The sequence below is a fragment of the Eriocheir sinensis genome, chromosome 8, assembly GCF_024679095.1.
Source record: "Eriocheir sinensis breed Jianghai 21 chromosome 8, ASM2467909v1, whole genome shotgun sequence".
Lineage (NCBI taxonomy): Eukaryota > Metazoa > Arthropoda > Malacostraca > Decapoda > Varunidae > Eriocheir > Eriocheir sinensis.
Genome location: NC_066516.1, coordinates 18,931,812 through 18,948,344, shown reverse-complemented (window position 1 = coordinate 18,948,344; position 16,533 = coordinate 18,931,812). Strand labels below are relative to the sequence as shown.

General features: G+C 40.2%; 1 protein-coding gene across 1 annotated transcript; it reads left to right on the top strand.

The window, feature by feature from the left end:
• Positions 1–946: 946 nt before the first annotated feature.
• Positions 947–13,250, top strand: LOC126995633 (uncharacterized). The gene is made up of 14 exons (XM_050855364.1): positions 947–972; positions 1,684–1,820; positions 2,880–3,059; positions 3,441–3,544; positions 4,053–4,208; positions 4,808–4,892; positions 5,918–6,026; positions 6,606–6,700; positions 10,114–10,222; positions 11,085–11,156; positions 11,399–11,503; positions 11,737–11,888; positions 12,102–12,230; positions 12,850–13,250. The coding sequence occupies exons 2-13, from the start codon at positions 1,733–1,735 to the stop codon at positions 12,194–12,196; spliced, it is 1,350 nt and encodes a 449-aa protein (XP_050711321.1). The 5' UTR covers positions 947–972; positions 1,684–1,732; the 3' UTR covers positions 12,197–12,230; positions 12,850–13,250.
• The last annotated feature ends 3,283 nt before the right edge of the window (positions 13,251–16,533 follow it).

The window sequence follows — 16,533 nt, the reverse complement described above, 5'->3', positions numbered from 1 at the left end:
ATGAGACTGCTCACCTAAGTGCTAATTGAAAATCTTATTTGATGCCTAGGCAGTTTCTGTTCTTAAACTGAGAGTGTGACCGTCACACGCACCACGCCCCCTCCACCCCTCCCATCTCGGTAGGGAGCTCTTCGCCGCTGTCCTGGTGCCATTGATCTGCCTGATTGTTGTCCCTGCTGCCAGGTGATGGGGGAGGAGCTAGAGCAAGTACTGACTGAGGCGTCTCCATGATTGAGTTTCTACAACAAACCTGTATCCTTGATCATATCTATATAATTTTTGTGTGTGCAAAATCATGCCCCTTTTACCCAAGCATATACTTTAAATACTGACCCAAGGGCAAACAGTATTGTGTCAACTAATTGGCTATAAAAGCCTCGACAGCCCAATTAGTTCACGAAGCTGACTCGAATTAAGCCACTATACTAGTTTGGAATTCAAAAATTATTTAAGTTTGCTAGCAACTTTAAAAAAAATGCAAGATTAAAGACAAAACAAATAACAGACTAACCAATAAGAGCCCTGCCTACTTTTAGACAGCTTATGCTCTCCGTGCTCTGTCATTTGTTCATCTTCACAGACACACTGTATTCTTTTTAATACGTGTATACTTAAGTTCTCTAAGTTTCCAATTAATATCGTAGTATTTTCAACGTAAACCTCCAGAAAGTAATATAACCTGAAACAGCCGGTCGAACAACACCCGACTTAGGTCCACCATTATTTAATGATCAATTACCCGCCAGTGGAGGTCTTTATCAGGGTATCTAATCGATTTTATATTCCCCAGTTGCCTTTCATCCATCTCTTAATTGGTTACGGAAACATGTCTAAGAAGTGAATACCATGCCCCATACGCAGTACGTAAACGTAGGGGTTCCCAATCACGGCGGTATGGCAACCACTAGACAACAGCCCCTCGTCATAGCAACACCTGTCAGTCTCCTCCCGTCCCAGTCAGGCGTGTGTTTGGTGAGGAGGGCGGAGGCGCAGCGGGCGAGGAGGGAACGAGGCAAGGACGTGATAGCTACAGACAAGGACAGATCGTGGAACAGTGCAGGATCAGTTTGTACTTGAACGTGATTGTTTAATGGTGGTCGTCATAATGAAAGTTCACACACACACACACACACACATAGGCCTACACCAACCATGCATACATATGTTAGTATGTTAGTGAAAAACTGAAAATTAAATATCATAAATACCTTAAAAGTAAAAATAACCAATATTTTGAAGCGTTCTTGCAAGCAGAGTGAGAGAGAGACCATATAGGGTATAACTACTCAACATCCCGCTACTGAGACTACTTCCCCCTCCACGTATATTATGTTATAGGTTCCCCTAAAGACTCTTGCCTCGACCCTCTCCATACCGTGCCTGTTGAAGATGTGTGTGTGTGTGGGGGGGGGGGGGGAGTGACCTCCGGCCCATTGCTCAACTAACTTTGCACGATCATACACCTTTTATCTATCCTTTCCTTACTTCCTACAACATTCCATTTAGTCACATACACCTGCCGTTTCAAAATTATGATATAGCACCTTCGTGACCTCTGCTGGAAAGTACTGACATTAATAATACAATGTTGTCGGCACGCACGTTGCCGGGGTAGCCAACAGCACAGCGTCGTTTACGTGACAACAAAGCTTTCTCCTATACCGACTCCTTCCTTTCTTCCAGGGCCTTCTCTGGACGCCCCTCTCGCCTCCTCAAGCGCGCCGCACCACTCATGAAGGGGTCGCCGCACCTACCCGGGCTCGCCTGGTGGGGAAAGACAGACACCGGGCACCTCGCGATCCTTGTCTTGCTGCTGGTTGGTTAGTGTTACCTCATTTCTTGCGTGGTAAGGCAGGCGGTAATGGTTATAGTAGTAGTAGTAAAGATGGTGATGGTCGGGTGGGGGTAGTAGTAGTAGTAAAGATGGTGGGGGGTTAGTAGTAGTAGTAGTAGTAAAGATGGTGGTGGTGGGGTGGGGTTAGTAGTAGTAGTAGTAAAGATGGTGGTGGTGGGGTGGGGTTAGTAGTAGTAGTAGTAGTAGTAGTAGTAAAGATGGTGGTGGTGGGGTGGGGGTAGTAGTAGTAGTAGTAGTAGTAAAGATGGTGGTGGTGGGGTGGGGTTAGTAGTAGTAGTAGTAAAGATGGTGGGGGGTTAGTAGTAGTAGTAGTAGTAGTAAAGATGGTGGTGGTGGGGTGGGGTTAGTAGTAGTAGTAGTATTAATGATGGTGGTGGTGGGGTGGGGTTAGTAGTAGTAGTAGTAGTAAAGATGGTGGTGGTGGGGTGGGGTTAGTAGTAGTAGTAGTAGTAGTAAAGATGGTGGTGGTGGGGTGGGGTTAGTAGTCGTAGTAGTAGTAGTAGTAAAGATGGTGGTGGTGGGGTGGGGTTAGTAGTAGTAGTAGTAAAGATGGTGGTGGTGGGATGGGGGTAGTAGTAGTAGTAGTAGTAGTAGTATTAGTAAAGATGGTGGGGGGTTAGTTGTAGTAGTAGTAGTAGTAGTAAAGATGGTGGTGGTGGGGTGGGGGTAGTAGTAGTAGTAGTAGTAGTAAAGATGGTGGGGGTAGTAGTAGTAGTAGTAGTAGTAAAGATGGTGGTGGTGGGGTGGGGTTAGTAGTAGTAGTAAAGATGGTGGTGGTGGGGTGGGGTTAGTAGTAGTAGTAGTAAAGATGGTGGTGGTGGGGTGGGGTTAGTAGTAGTAGTAGTAAAGATGGTGGGGGGTTAGTAGTAGTAGTAGTAGTAGTAGTAGTAAAGATGGTGGTAAAAAAAAAAAAATCTTCAACCCAAATATCTTTCATTTCAGATTCACCGTTCATTCCGCAAACCATATAATGCATTTTCACACTCCCTCCTTGGCGCCTTTCTGACCCCTTCTCACCCTACAGGACACGCGGCAGCGATGACCTACAAGAACCAGACGTGTTACTGCGTGACCGGGCAGGACAGCACCATCAGGTCGGCCATCGCTAACTTCACGGAGCCCCCAGAGGTGTCGAGGTTTGAGTACGTCGGCGCCAAGTACAACGCAACCAACAATCACTTCGACCCTTGTGTGTGTACTGACGGTGAGTCTGGTCTTACTTCTCGTCCTGTATGTATAATAAGGTGTTGTGAATACATAATAGTAAGTTTATTAACGAACTTATTTTTTAGTTAATTAGTCAGTTTCCTATTCATTCATATATTCAGTCGGTCAGTCAATTAGTTATTTAGTCAGTTGTTAGGCAGTTGGTCAGTCATCCACTCAATCAATCAGTTAATAAGTTACAGATAATTGGGAAGAAACGCAAGTAAGTCCGTAGGTTAGGTGGGTAATTTGTCAATTAACTAGTTTGTTAATAATTTAATGAGCCATTAAGTGCATAATTTGCTTGGTCGGCGGAAACAGTTACTAAGAAGTTTCCAATTGTCAAGCTTCATCTACTTTTTGTTCCCATGATCCGTAGTGGTGCGCGTGGTGACCGAGCTGGCGGTGACGGAGCAGTATGTCCTCCAGATGGCAGAGGACAACTCCACAGTTTATGCAGTGAACGACAACGTTACCCGAGCGGTCAGTGCATGATTCGACTTGGGGGTTTAGTGTTTGCTAGGTCCTCACTAAATAGTATTACATCTATTACAATGTATTGTAAATTAATCAAGCATCTCCGTGTGCGAATGGGCCATATTACCTTTCCAGGCACGTAATTTGGGTAGATTTTTTGGGGGGTTAGAAGGCATCATAGGTTCATGAGGTGGGTGGGGGGAGGGTGGCGAGCGAAGGGATCATGCGCAGTTTGGGCTTTTTTTTTTTATTTTTTTTTTAAATAAGCAGTTTTTGGAAATTTTTGCGGCCGATATAGAAAACATTTTTTTTTGGGGGGGGGTCCTTCCCTTATCCCCCCGAAATTACGTCCCTGCTTTCTGAATGATAGAAAATTAGTTTTTCATCATCTTCCTGTTGCAATTAATCCTTTGATATCAATGTAATGAACACGTTTCTCCTTACTGAGGCAAGTTACCTCCTGTTCTAAAGCACCGCAACACCACCAAGAAAACAGTCTTTTGTCCTTCCACAGCTGGATGATCTCGCCGAGGCCACCTTTCAGAACAACAGTCTCCTGAAGTATAACTACCACAGCGCCTTTGCCGAATATAAGGAAACAAACAACTCGAGGGCTCTCTTCTCCGTGGAGTTTGTTGTTAAAGGAAGCGATTACAATATCAAGGACAAGGCAAGTCGGTGAACAAGTGATACATTTTTTTTCTTCTTATTCATCATGGATCGCTATAACATAATATCGTTCACAGGGCAGAGGTGCAAAGAAAGTTGTAATCATATCTCGCAACCTAATAAATGACATCAAGGTATCGGCTGTGTAACCATTTTCATGCTCTAGTATAAAGGTCTCCTGATCGTAATGAGGGCTAGCAACTTTCAGTTTGAATGGGGAACAGTATTGAGTCTCCTACCAGTAAAAAAAAAATCGAAATGTCAAAAAAAAAAAAAAGGTAGGGAGTAAAGAATAATTATCTTTGGAATTTAGTCACGAAAATGAAGGCCAGGTTTCCAGTTGTACGGGTCCCTGGATGTTTAGGGCACTGGTATCAACTTAAACTTTTAAATATTTCCATTGCAACATAAAGGTTACATGAAAATAATCGACTTAATATCAACTTGCCTTTGGATATGTGTATTTATTGGTAAAGATTGGAGCCCTTACGATGTGTTTATCTGTGAAAATTACTGAAATACCAACCAACCTCGAAATCCACGCATCCAGTCCTGTGGGTCGGGTCCTCGGCTCACTGGCGCGTCGTGTCCGTGTTGCAGGTGGCGCAGGTGATGCGGGACGCCGTGGCCTCGAACACATTGGCCGGGGTGGGCGACATCGACAACTTCACCATGCCATTTTCGCGTAAGATTGGTTTTCGTATTGTATCGGAACCCCTTTAACTATTCATTTTCGCGTAAGATTGGTTTTCGTATTGTATCGGAACCCCTTTAACTATTCATTTTCGCGTAAGATTGGTTTTCGTATTGTATCGGAACCCCTTTAACTATTCATTCTCGTGTAAGATTATTTTTAGAGTTATATCGAAATGTAGTGACCCGCCCGATGCGAAGAGCCATGCATACGCCCAAGGCCCACTATTTATGACTCTGGGTGAATGATTAGAGCGCCTGCTGCTCCGCTTCTCATTGGTCGCTATCAATTTCTCGTGTTTCGAATCAGTAACGTAAAAGTATAAATTAGGTCGCAATACTTCAGAAATGCAAGGAAAGTTGATTGAGCGCAGTCCACAACCTCATCAGGTACGACTGATTAATTTTTATATACAGAAATACGTGAACTATGCCATTTACGTGTAAGATCGGTTTCTGTGCTATATTAAAAACAGTTCTTTAAAGGAAAAAAGGTGTAGGCAACATTACCATATGACATACTCACGTTAAGTAAACTGTTATGCTATCCTTATGTAAAATTAATTTCTGTATGGCATCCATCATTTTATAGGATGCACAGGGAAGGGTGGGTTCCTTCGACATACTCATTCACTATATTTTTTTCATGTAGGCCTAATATTAATATTTTCAGCACTATCGAAACACCGTGAAATATGTCATTCTCGTATGAGATTAATTTTTGCATAACTATTTAACACTATAGCTTGTGTGATACAGAAAGACGAGTGGATTCCTTTGACAATACCTTCAAGGAACTTTCACGTAAGATGCAGGATTTCTGCTGTATCGCCATGGCATAAGTATCAGGGAATGAGACGTGTGCCAGTGAAGCTGACTTAATATTCATCTCTTCATTTTGATTCGTTCATATATTCATTCATTTAATTGTTTGTTTGTTTATATATCTGTATATCTGTTTATGTATGTATTTATTCACTATTCTAATTTATTTACAGTATATTTTTACATTGTCAGTAAGGACTTGCCCACAAGATCCCGGCCCCGCGCCTGCCAACACACAGGTCACCCGCACCAGTAAGGTGGCCGGAACCGCTGTCACCTACTCCTGCAAACCTGGTTTCATGTAAGCCTCAACTCAGTACATAACAAACGCTTGACTGTAATGCGTGTTTTGTGGCGAAAATTTGTTTCACTGATTTTTTTATGCACCTGTTTACTAGGTGATCAGTTTTTTTTTTTTTTTTTTTTTTTTTTTTTACGACTCCGCCTATTGCGCCGGTAGGCTTGCTTGAGGGGCCTGAATGGTATTCGGCCCCAGCCCGTCATGGCGCAGGCAAGTGTTTATAGTGGCGCCATCTTCTCTTGGATATAATTCTATGGTTTTGTTATTTACATTGTCATACTCGGTCTATTATCTCGATATATATCATATCTAACTAATCAGTATTAATCCCAGTTATTTATTCAGTGCAGTAATGCTGACCCCTGAAAATTGTAATCTTAATAAGTCTCTGAGAAAGCTGGAACAGCGGGACGTCATACTTTCCAGGGAACTCTCACATCAAAGTGATACGTAGCACGTGGCACGCCATTTTACTTGCCAATTGAAACCGAACTTTTAGGATCCAATATCTAAAAGCAAAAATGATAATACTCCATGGGTAAATAGTGCATGATGATTCTTTTTTTTTTTCTTCTTTAGGGTAAGAACAGGTGAAGCCAGCAAGGCACAGTCCACATGTGTTCACGAAAATCTCACCTGGTCGTCACCCAGCCCTGCCATCACCTGTGTGGAGGGTGAGTGTTTTTAACTTTCCAGCTTGGGGGAAAGGGGGCGAGGAGGGAAATTTGGGAAACTAGTGATCTCCGCGGGGAATAGTTTGCAGATTGATTAATTATACATCAAAATTTACTAGAAATAAACAGGTTCGTATTCTATTGTGGGACTAATGGTTATAGGTATATACCGATGTCACTAGAGGCAAGGCTTTCTCTCTGAGTTCATTGACTAACATCACAATGACTAACCATATTGGATACCACGACAGTTTTTGCAGAATAATGTCACGTAGTGCATGTGGTAATTATTCCATTTTCATAGTAAATTAGTTTTATTTCTTGTTCATTGTTATACGTATGGCGAGGGGTTAACTATAGTAATGGGAAATAATGGTAAAAGTACCATCGAAATTTATTCTCTCGTAGCCCTCAGTTACGTGGACCCGTGGATGGCAGCAGTCGAGCCAGCTCTCAGGTCGAGCAACCATTTTGCCATTGCCGGTAAATTATCAGTCACGGATATCATATTAATTGCATTCGCGGTCTCTTTTAAATAAGTAAACTAAATCCAGGCCTAGTGCTCATGATATCGTTCCTGCCCACCTGTCCCTTCAAGTCGTATCGACCTCAGCAATGATCCAACGTCAGACACGCCTCTAGCCTGGATCCGTAGCTCTAGCTAAGCTTCCTTATTTTGTGGCCAGATTGCAAGTTTAGTGGTGAGGTAAGATCTGAAGAGATATAAGGTAAATTCATGCCTTTGAATTTCATTTTGAGTCTAGTTGTGGTTAATGTTTGGCTAATTTGTATTTTCTATACACTGAGATCCCTACATATAATTTACTTTGATGCCCCGAATGAGAACTTAAGCAAAAAAAAAATTTAAAATAACATTAACCGTTGGACATTGTTTGGGCTAGAGATGGATTTCGGAAAAGGTTTCGAAGCGTTCCGAGGGGTTCAGGAACTATAATAACATGGTGCTTTAACCTTACCATTCCGTATTCAGGAGGTAATGACACAACCTCGATCACTCGGCCGAGGATTATAACATCAGATTCAATACAGTGCACAAAAACAGCCGCACTGTATTAAATAGTGTTTTGAGATGTCCGGTTCTCATCGCAAATGACTGCCTTATCGTTAAAGTGTAAATGGCCGGGTAGACCGCACGCTAAAGCGGCACCAAAGATTGTGTGATTGTGGGTGTTGGTGTGACAGAGAGATTTACGTAGATTAACATAAAAATTCAGACCATACAGACCCTAAGATACAGACTAGGTGATCTGTCCTTAAACCTAGGTGAATTTATCTTAATCAGATGCCACCAAAACTTTGCATTTCTACTTTAGTAAATATTAAGTTGAAGGAAGTGTCAGTCGAGTTTGTTTTTAAAGGAGTCAATCATGTTGCCCTGAACCAGTGAAGCTGGGAGCTTATATATAACCGATCTCGCACTACATCATACGTTGATGAAGAAAAATTTGGTGTAGTCTGAATTTTGCTTGTTTACACTTAAGTTGTGTGCCATTAATTCTCGTTCGCAAAGTATCATCGATTATAAACAATTCTGATTTGTCCACATTCGTAACGCCATTCATGCAGTATTTTAAAACATTCGATCAGCTTTCCTCTGAGGCGATGCTTCTCAAGAGAGAACATGTAAAAGAGCTGAGCGCCTTTCATCGAAGGTTTCTTACGCAAGGAAGAGATCATTTTTGTTGTCCGACGTTGAACACCTTCTAATTTAGTAATGTCCTTTGCATGATGGGGAGACCAAAACTGAACCGCATATTCTAAGTGGGGCCTGACTAAACCATAGTAGTAATGAAGCCCAGCATTCTGTTTGCTTTATTAGCTGTGTCATAGCACTGCTGTGAGAATTTGAGGTTTGACGCGGTTTTGGCACCCAGGTCCTTGACGCATTAAAAATACTTTTGAGTTTTAACGCCACACATTTCGTAATCCATCCTTTTATTTTTTGTTCAAAGAACCTGGCTCTTATCTATATTAAAGGGCATCTCCCATCTATCAGACCAAGTTGAGAGAGAGAGAGAGAGAGAGAGAGAGAGAGAGAGAGAGAGAGAGAGAGAGAGAGAGAGAGAGAGAGAGAGAGAGAGAGAGAGAGAGAGAGAGAGAGAGAGAGAGAGAGAGAGAGAGAGAGAGAGAGAGAGAGAGAGAGAGAGAGAGAGAGAGAGAGAGAGAGAGAGAGAGAGAGAGAGAGAGAGAGAGAGAGAGAGAGAGAGAGAGAGAGAGAGAGAGAGAGAGAGAGAGAGAGAGAGAGAGAGAGAGAGAGAGAGAGAAACGAACAAACCACAGTAACAAGGGAAAGGTCTATTGAATATTACATAGAGTCTCCCAAGAAATTATCTATTTCCCTATGTTTCCACTAGGACAATACATTTTGAGTTAGCTGAGGTGAGTGCTGAAGACTGTGTACAGGTATTCCAGTAGTAGCAATTCTTTTTTCACTCGACGTGAACCAGCCCTCAGTAATACAATCCTGGGTGAGAAAATCCTCTTGAACATTCACTACCTCTCAAGCACCTTGGAAAAATGGCTTCCTTGAAAGTGAAAAATATCCAAGAAAGACTTTCTTCTTCACGGGTCAAAATAACTCTAGAGGAATTGAAAACTATCATAACTGATATTAGAAATACAGTTAATAATCGCCCCTTGACTTATATGGATGACTCTTCCGTATACATAGTTTTAATTCCTTCACACTTAATCTATGGGCATCGGTGCAGAAATCAAAGATCCCACGGCAGATGACTCTGCACATCATCTTAATGCTACCATAATTTATATAAAATAAAAAATCTGGGATAAACATACCTACCAAGTTTGAGGAAATGATTCCATAATGCTCATTTATCACAAAATTACTGTCCACTGAAGGTGGGAGATATAGCCTTAGTGAATTGTGACATGCCTTGTTGCCAGTTGTCACTCTGTAAAGTTGTCTCCATGAATAAACATGGGGCTGTGAGGTCAGTGGAACTGTCAGTTATAGGTCAGAAGTGTTTGCAGACAGTGAACAACCTTATCCCCTTGGAGTTGTCTGAAAAGCTGATGGACCAACCCTCAGATGCATCTTTAGAGACCAGTGAGGGAGTGTCAAGGTCTCAGATTATCCACACTGAGATCTTGTCAGTTTGGATTAACTCATTTCGGGAGGGGGTAATCACTCGAAATAGTGGAAATTATTCCAAGTTATTGTGAATTAGTGTAAATTATTGTTGCTTAGTAATGTGATGAGTTAAATATAATGAGTAATAGAATTGATTGATTCGGGTATCATCAAAGCGCAGCAACTGCAGTACAGTAAAAATACCATCTATATTTATATGCTCATAAACATGTTCATCCAAAATCAATCAAAAGAGTTATTCATCTACATTGTGACATGTCTGGTTACATATTTACAGATATGCGGTGCCATGGAAGGCCTCCCAGCTTTACAAACACCATTCAAAGGTGGAGCGGCAAGATAGAGGAAGGCACAGAGGTCATCTACTTTTGCAACATTTTATACAAGTAAGCATCACTGCCATGGGGGGAGGGATTTATTTGTATTACTCCACGAGATGGCTCTTGTACCAGAAATACTGAGACCCCATTGTCCTGAATTTTTAAGTGCAAGAGATTGCTACTTCTACTCAAGAGCTCAGATTTAATAACAAAACATCTAATTTCTTCTCCCCTTAACTCTAGTTTGATAAAAAAGATATTTACAGCTCTCCCATCCCCATTCTTTTACACAAAAGTAGTATATGTCCATTCAACTGAAATTCATGTAAATAGTGTTAAACAACTATCCTCATGATGTATGTGATCTTGGAGACCAGAACGGAAATTTGTCAAAGGGTTAGATAAGTGCTGTTCGGTTGTATATATTCCAAGTTTTCCTTGATTCATATCAAACTAACAAGTCATCCTACAGTTGTTTGTATTTTTGCATACAATATCCAAATATGTTTTATCCCTTCCAATGTTCATATTACAAATATTACCTGCTATTAAACAATAAAAATCTCCACTACATGCTAAATGCTATCCTGAGATAAGTATAAACACTAGTCAGTATGTATGTATATGGTTATAATTGTAATGTGCTTGTCTGAAGCAACCTTCACCCAGCAGGCATACAGTTCATGTCAAAAGGCAAAATTGAGTGTATTTGGTGTGTTAATAATCATTTGCAAGTTGGCTTTGTTGTTATATAAATTATATACACATTGAAATGTTTTGAGGTATAAACTCAAATAAGAAAGTAAACTTATCAATCCCTATTTCCAACTTTTGAGAGTACTGATCATGATTTTCAGATAATAATAATGTTATAATCTTTTATATATATGATTTTATGCAAAGCACCAAATAGGAATTTCCTTTTCAGAACCATGACAAATAATTCAGCCACATATCAATGTCAGAACAAAACTTGGACTCGTATGTCATCTGCTGTCAAGTAAGATTTTTGGCTCATTATATATAAAAAAATGTCTGCAGAACATGTCTGTACAAAATATAAAACAACTTTAAATTGTTAAAAATCTGCTGGTCAGTATGTTTCTTTCTATTACTTATGTCACCTTTTCAGCTTTTAAGCTTCACAACTATAGTCAGAGGCATGACAAACACTTAGAAACTGACCTTTACCATCATGAGTAGTTTTGCCAGAATGAGTTAATCAGAATATCATGTTTCCAGCTGTCAACTGCCCACCTGTGGGGACCCACCACAAGTCCCTGACCACGGGGTGCTCTCCTACATTGCTCGAGACGAGATAGTTTATCACTGTGACACATATGCCATGTATGTACTGTGGTTTTCACTGTCAGCATGCATTATGCAAGTTTTTTTTGTGTGTGTGTGTGTGTTTGGGGGGGGGAGTAAATTATTGGATTCTTAGGTTGTTGCTACTAGAACAGAAAACTTGTTCCAGTTTTAATACAACAAAATTATTCATACTGATATATTGAAGTCAAAATCCATAAAGCAAGTATGCTTACACTAACTTCTCTTTCTATGCCTTCTCTTTCTGGCAGACGTTCAGGTGTAGATGCTCAACAAAAGATCACTTGTGAAAATGGTACATGGGAGGAATTACCCGAAACCTTCACATGCTATGGAAGCGATGTTTATGATACCCATCAAGAGTGGGAAAATTTTTTGCACATCACTCTGCCAGTGTCATTAGGTAGGCATAGCAGGTTGCAATTTGTATGATACATGATGAATACAAACTTGGTATTGTAGAAGGGAGTCACATGTATGTATTACTTTACCACCACACAAAAAATTGTTGCCCAATTGTAATATTAAGCATAATGCACTAATCAACGGACTCCATGGAGCCAAGGTATCAATTTGAAGCTGAGCTGCAGTGTAAATAACTAATCTCTCCTTTCAGTCATGGTGTTCGTGGTCATCCTGTGTCTGCTCTGTACCCGCACAGACTCCCCTGTCTGTCAGATATGTAATGGAGGTCAAAAGGAAGTGATGTAGCCTTAGCTGAATCATTTGTTTTGTGAACATAAAGGTAACTATGTGGAAATGAAATTTATATTATTAACAGGTCAATATGCATTACTGACATTAGAACATAAATCACACTTTTCAGCTCTGCATAAAAGTTAAGACAACTTACCAATGTACCATCACAATCTCATACTGAATCATTCCATCTCTCACTGATTTTCCCCTTAGTTTATTTGAGGGATTCAGCCTTTCTTACACAGATCACAAATTTGCCAGTTACGAAAGTGCTACTTCTTTGACCAAAAGGTTGGTGTGTGCATAAGCCATGCACTTAACCAGGACCAATGTACATATCCCCCTCATGTCAGAATAGTGTTTGCATTTTGTATCATTCACAGTAATTTGCTTAGGACCAATAATGTTAGGTACAATATAGTATTACTTCAGGGCAAAACATTTGAGAACTTGGTGTGCACATATATTGCACATATATTTCTTAGCAGAGATTCATTGTGATGGTGAACTGAAATTTTTACATAACTTCCTGGTCCATGAAAGAATAATGAAAATAACAATTTTATTGAATGGTTTCAACAGACAACAAGGCACATGGCAAAACTGCTTGTATATGTGTTCCTAAACCAGAACATTATCATTTACATTTTTTTTTTTTTTTTCAGATGTCTGAGACTTGAAGAATTAAGAACACATCTGTATTCCGCTGCATATCATTGGAGATGAGATAAAGGGACATAGCTGTCATGATACAGGGGGTTGACATGAGGAATAGGCTACCCCCCCCTTCACATCCAAAAGAATGGTCACATGGCATTTTGATTTAATTTTGCCTCAGTGGGGAAATGAGATCACTGACAACATGACTGCAAATGTGTGCATGCACCTACCCACACACAAATAAAAAATATATACCAACCTGTATATATATATTTAAAGTTAATCAATGAAGTAAGGGCATTAGCTGTATATTAATGGTCACTTATTGATGTTCTCTTTAATTATTCAGTTATTATACATATATAAACACTGCAATGTCAATGACCAACCATTTTGTACATTGTAATTTTTGTGTATTTCTAGTCCTGTACTTTGCTTTTCTTCTTGAATCCTGAAAACTCCATACTTTGCAGGGGATCTGCTTTCCTTTTCTGAAAGAAAATATTAAGTCAACTGAAAGAACTGTAAATTTATAACAAAGACATTACAAAAGTTTGTTTCTCTAAAGTACTCATACTTTATGCAGATACCCACCCACTTTCATTCAGACATAAACCATAAATCAGGATACAAACGTAACCTATATCAGTTTACAGCATGAAAACAAAAACTAATGTAGGGCAGCCATATCCATTGGGAAATATAAGAAGGGATGAGATAGAGAAGGCAGTAAGTAGTTATAGCTGTGCATGGCCCCTCTGGTCATGTCCCATTGAGCCTTCCCCAAGTTTCTGCGGATATCCATTTTTTTATCTGCCCAAAAGGGAGCATGACCCGCTGGGCGGGCTGTGTGCCTATTGTCCAGGTTGGGATTCACACCCAGGCCCACAGATATGCTAATTGCTAACCACTATTCCACAGAGGCTTATACAGGTTGAGATTCCCTTATCCAAAATTCCTGGGACCAAAAGTGTTACGGATTTCAGATTTTGGGGGGATTTCAGAATATTTTTATTTGAATCTAAATAAAAAAACACTTTCATTGGACGCTTTCATTTTTCTATAAGAAAACAGCATGTGGGTAATCTTCAGCCAATCGGCGATGACTTGAAAAATCAGCATGTCTCAGTCGGGGCTCGAACCTAGTCCACCCTAGGTCCTCGGGCTCACCAAGTAAAATCAGCCCAAAAACTGCCAATCCGCAACTATAATTTTTTCCATGCCAACTTTCATTGAAAACAGCCCAACTTGGCAGGTAAACCACAGACCTGGCAACCCTGCAGCACGCAACAGCTGTACGTGGTGGAACCTTTCCATCACTTTGTGTAATTTCACAATTGTGACCTATCTTGTCAGCATTTTAAAACTTTCGGATTTTGGAGATTTTCAGATTTTGGAATTTTGGATAAAGGATTTTCAACCTGTAACAGCAAAAATATTTAAATAGGAGATACTGATATAGTTGTGGAGTGGATGACATCGATATACAACATTGCATGGACGCAGGCTGAAGTGCTAGAAGTCTAAAGAAAAGCCATCATGCTACTGTATAAACTTCACTATAAAGGAAAGGGGAATAGGGATGATTGTAACTGTTACAGTGGAATAAGCTTATTCAGTATACCAGGAAAGGTGTATGTAAAAAGTTTAGAATAAGTTTATGAAAATCTATAACGGAGCAAATGATGAGCAAGAAAAATTTAGGAAAGGTTATGAAGGTGTAAAACAAGTCTGCACTGCATATGATAATTGATATGTACCTAGAAAATGATGGGAAGCTGTTTGCTGTCCTCAAGGACCTGGAGAAGGCTTATAGGATGTCATTAATATATATATGGTATGAGATAACATCTACTAGAAGGGATCAGGTCATTTTACATTTATGTGAGAGCCTCTGTGCACAAAAATGGGGAGGTGAGTAAAAGTCTTTGATGTTGTTATGTGATGTCACCATGGCTGTTCAGTATTAGCACGAATAGCTGTTTGAGTATAATGAAAGCCAGAGTAGGGGATTTAGGTGCAAGAATGAAAAGTAAGAGCTAAGGAAAAGTTCTTGGTGACAGGCCTATTTGCAGATAATACAATAAAAAAATTATAAATCAGCACAATCAGTGCTCTATCCTTGCTGAGTAATTCAATATTCTAAGCTGAGTGAGCTGAAAGGGAGTGCCAGAACAGAGAATATCAGACACATGGGATGGCCACCTCCTTGGGGAAAGTTTGTGTGGGAACAAGGCATCAAAAATGTAGATATAAAAGATAGATTTATACTTTACCTTATATTTCTGTTGTGTTTTTGTTAATTGCTTCCTCTTCTCAAGTTTTAACTTTGGTACATTCTTATTGATCTTTCTCTTTTTCTCCTTCTTCTGTACTCTCTTCAGATTGTCTGGTACATTATATTCAGGCACATTCTTCAAGTGATTCTGGAAAGCAAACATTTTCTACTGAAGCCTATGAATAGCATAGCAATTATTTATTTATTATATTATATATTTAATTATGCTACATATCAGAATTTCAGAGTTGAAAATATTTCATTCATTGAATCAAGAATTTTGATAACCTTCTATACTACTAATGTGTTATAAAATACTGAATAATTTTCAAGCAGTAAAAGCTATTTTCATATTAAAAGTACTTAGCTACTCATTTCCATTCTAAATGAGGTCTTGACAATCTTACCATAGATGTGAGGCCATGTGAGGGTTTGTCATGTCGAAGCATCTCCAGGTCCTTGGGATTGTCCTCAAAAAAGCTCTTTAGTTTGCCAGAATTCAGCATTTCCTGTTGCAATTCCTTTTTTCTGGTTTCTCGAATGGCAATTGAGGTGCAGCGCTTCCATGCATCAAGGGCTCGATACCTAAATAACAAAATACATATTGATAGCCAGCAAAAGTCTGTGTGTGTGTGAGTGAGAGACACACAGTTTGACAGGCACATGCACCCAGGTACACAGAGCCTGTGGAAGAGATATTAAGAAGAACAGCTTTCCACAATGAATAGTGGAGGCCTGGAATGGCCTGGAAAAGGATGTGGTCCATGCAAAGACGATTCATGAATTCAAGGCCAAGTTCGATTATAGTAGATACAGAGACAGGACAGTATGAGCATAGCTCCTTTCCCATATATCACTACTAGGTAAATACACACACACACACACACACACACACACACACACACACACACACACACACACACAACCATAGTGTGGGGGCTTAGCACACTCGCCTCAACTCGGAGGTCCCAGGTTCGATTCCCAAGCGGAGTGGTAACAGATGGGATAGATACCCCTGCGCACTCAGCAGTGAATAGGATTGTGTCCCACCTCCCAGGTGTGTGTGGGTGTGAGATTTAAGCCACACCCAAAGATCTGTCACTTGTAAGGTCCAGTCTCACTTAAGGAAAGTACTGGCTGGCAATCATGAGTCTAGCGAGTGGTCAGAACATGGTAAGTTACACACACGCACAAAAAAAAAAAAAAAACAAAAAAGAGAGAGAGAGAGAGAGAGAGAGAAAGGACATAAACAGAGCATACAAGTAAAACACACCAGCAAAATTTTTGTTTCCAATTATGGCAGAAACTCTCCCTCGACAAAAAATGAAGCAGATTACATCAGGAATTTGTTTAAGTGACCACTTCATGCATGCAAACCATCTTTCAAAATATCAGGCACAAACAAAGGAAG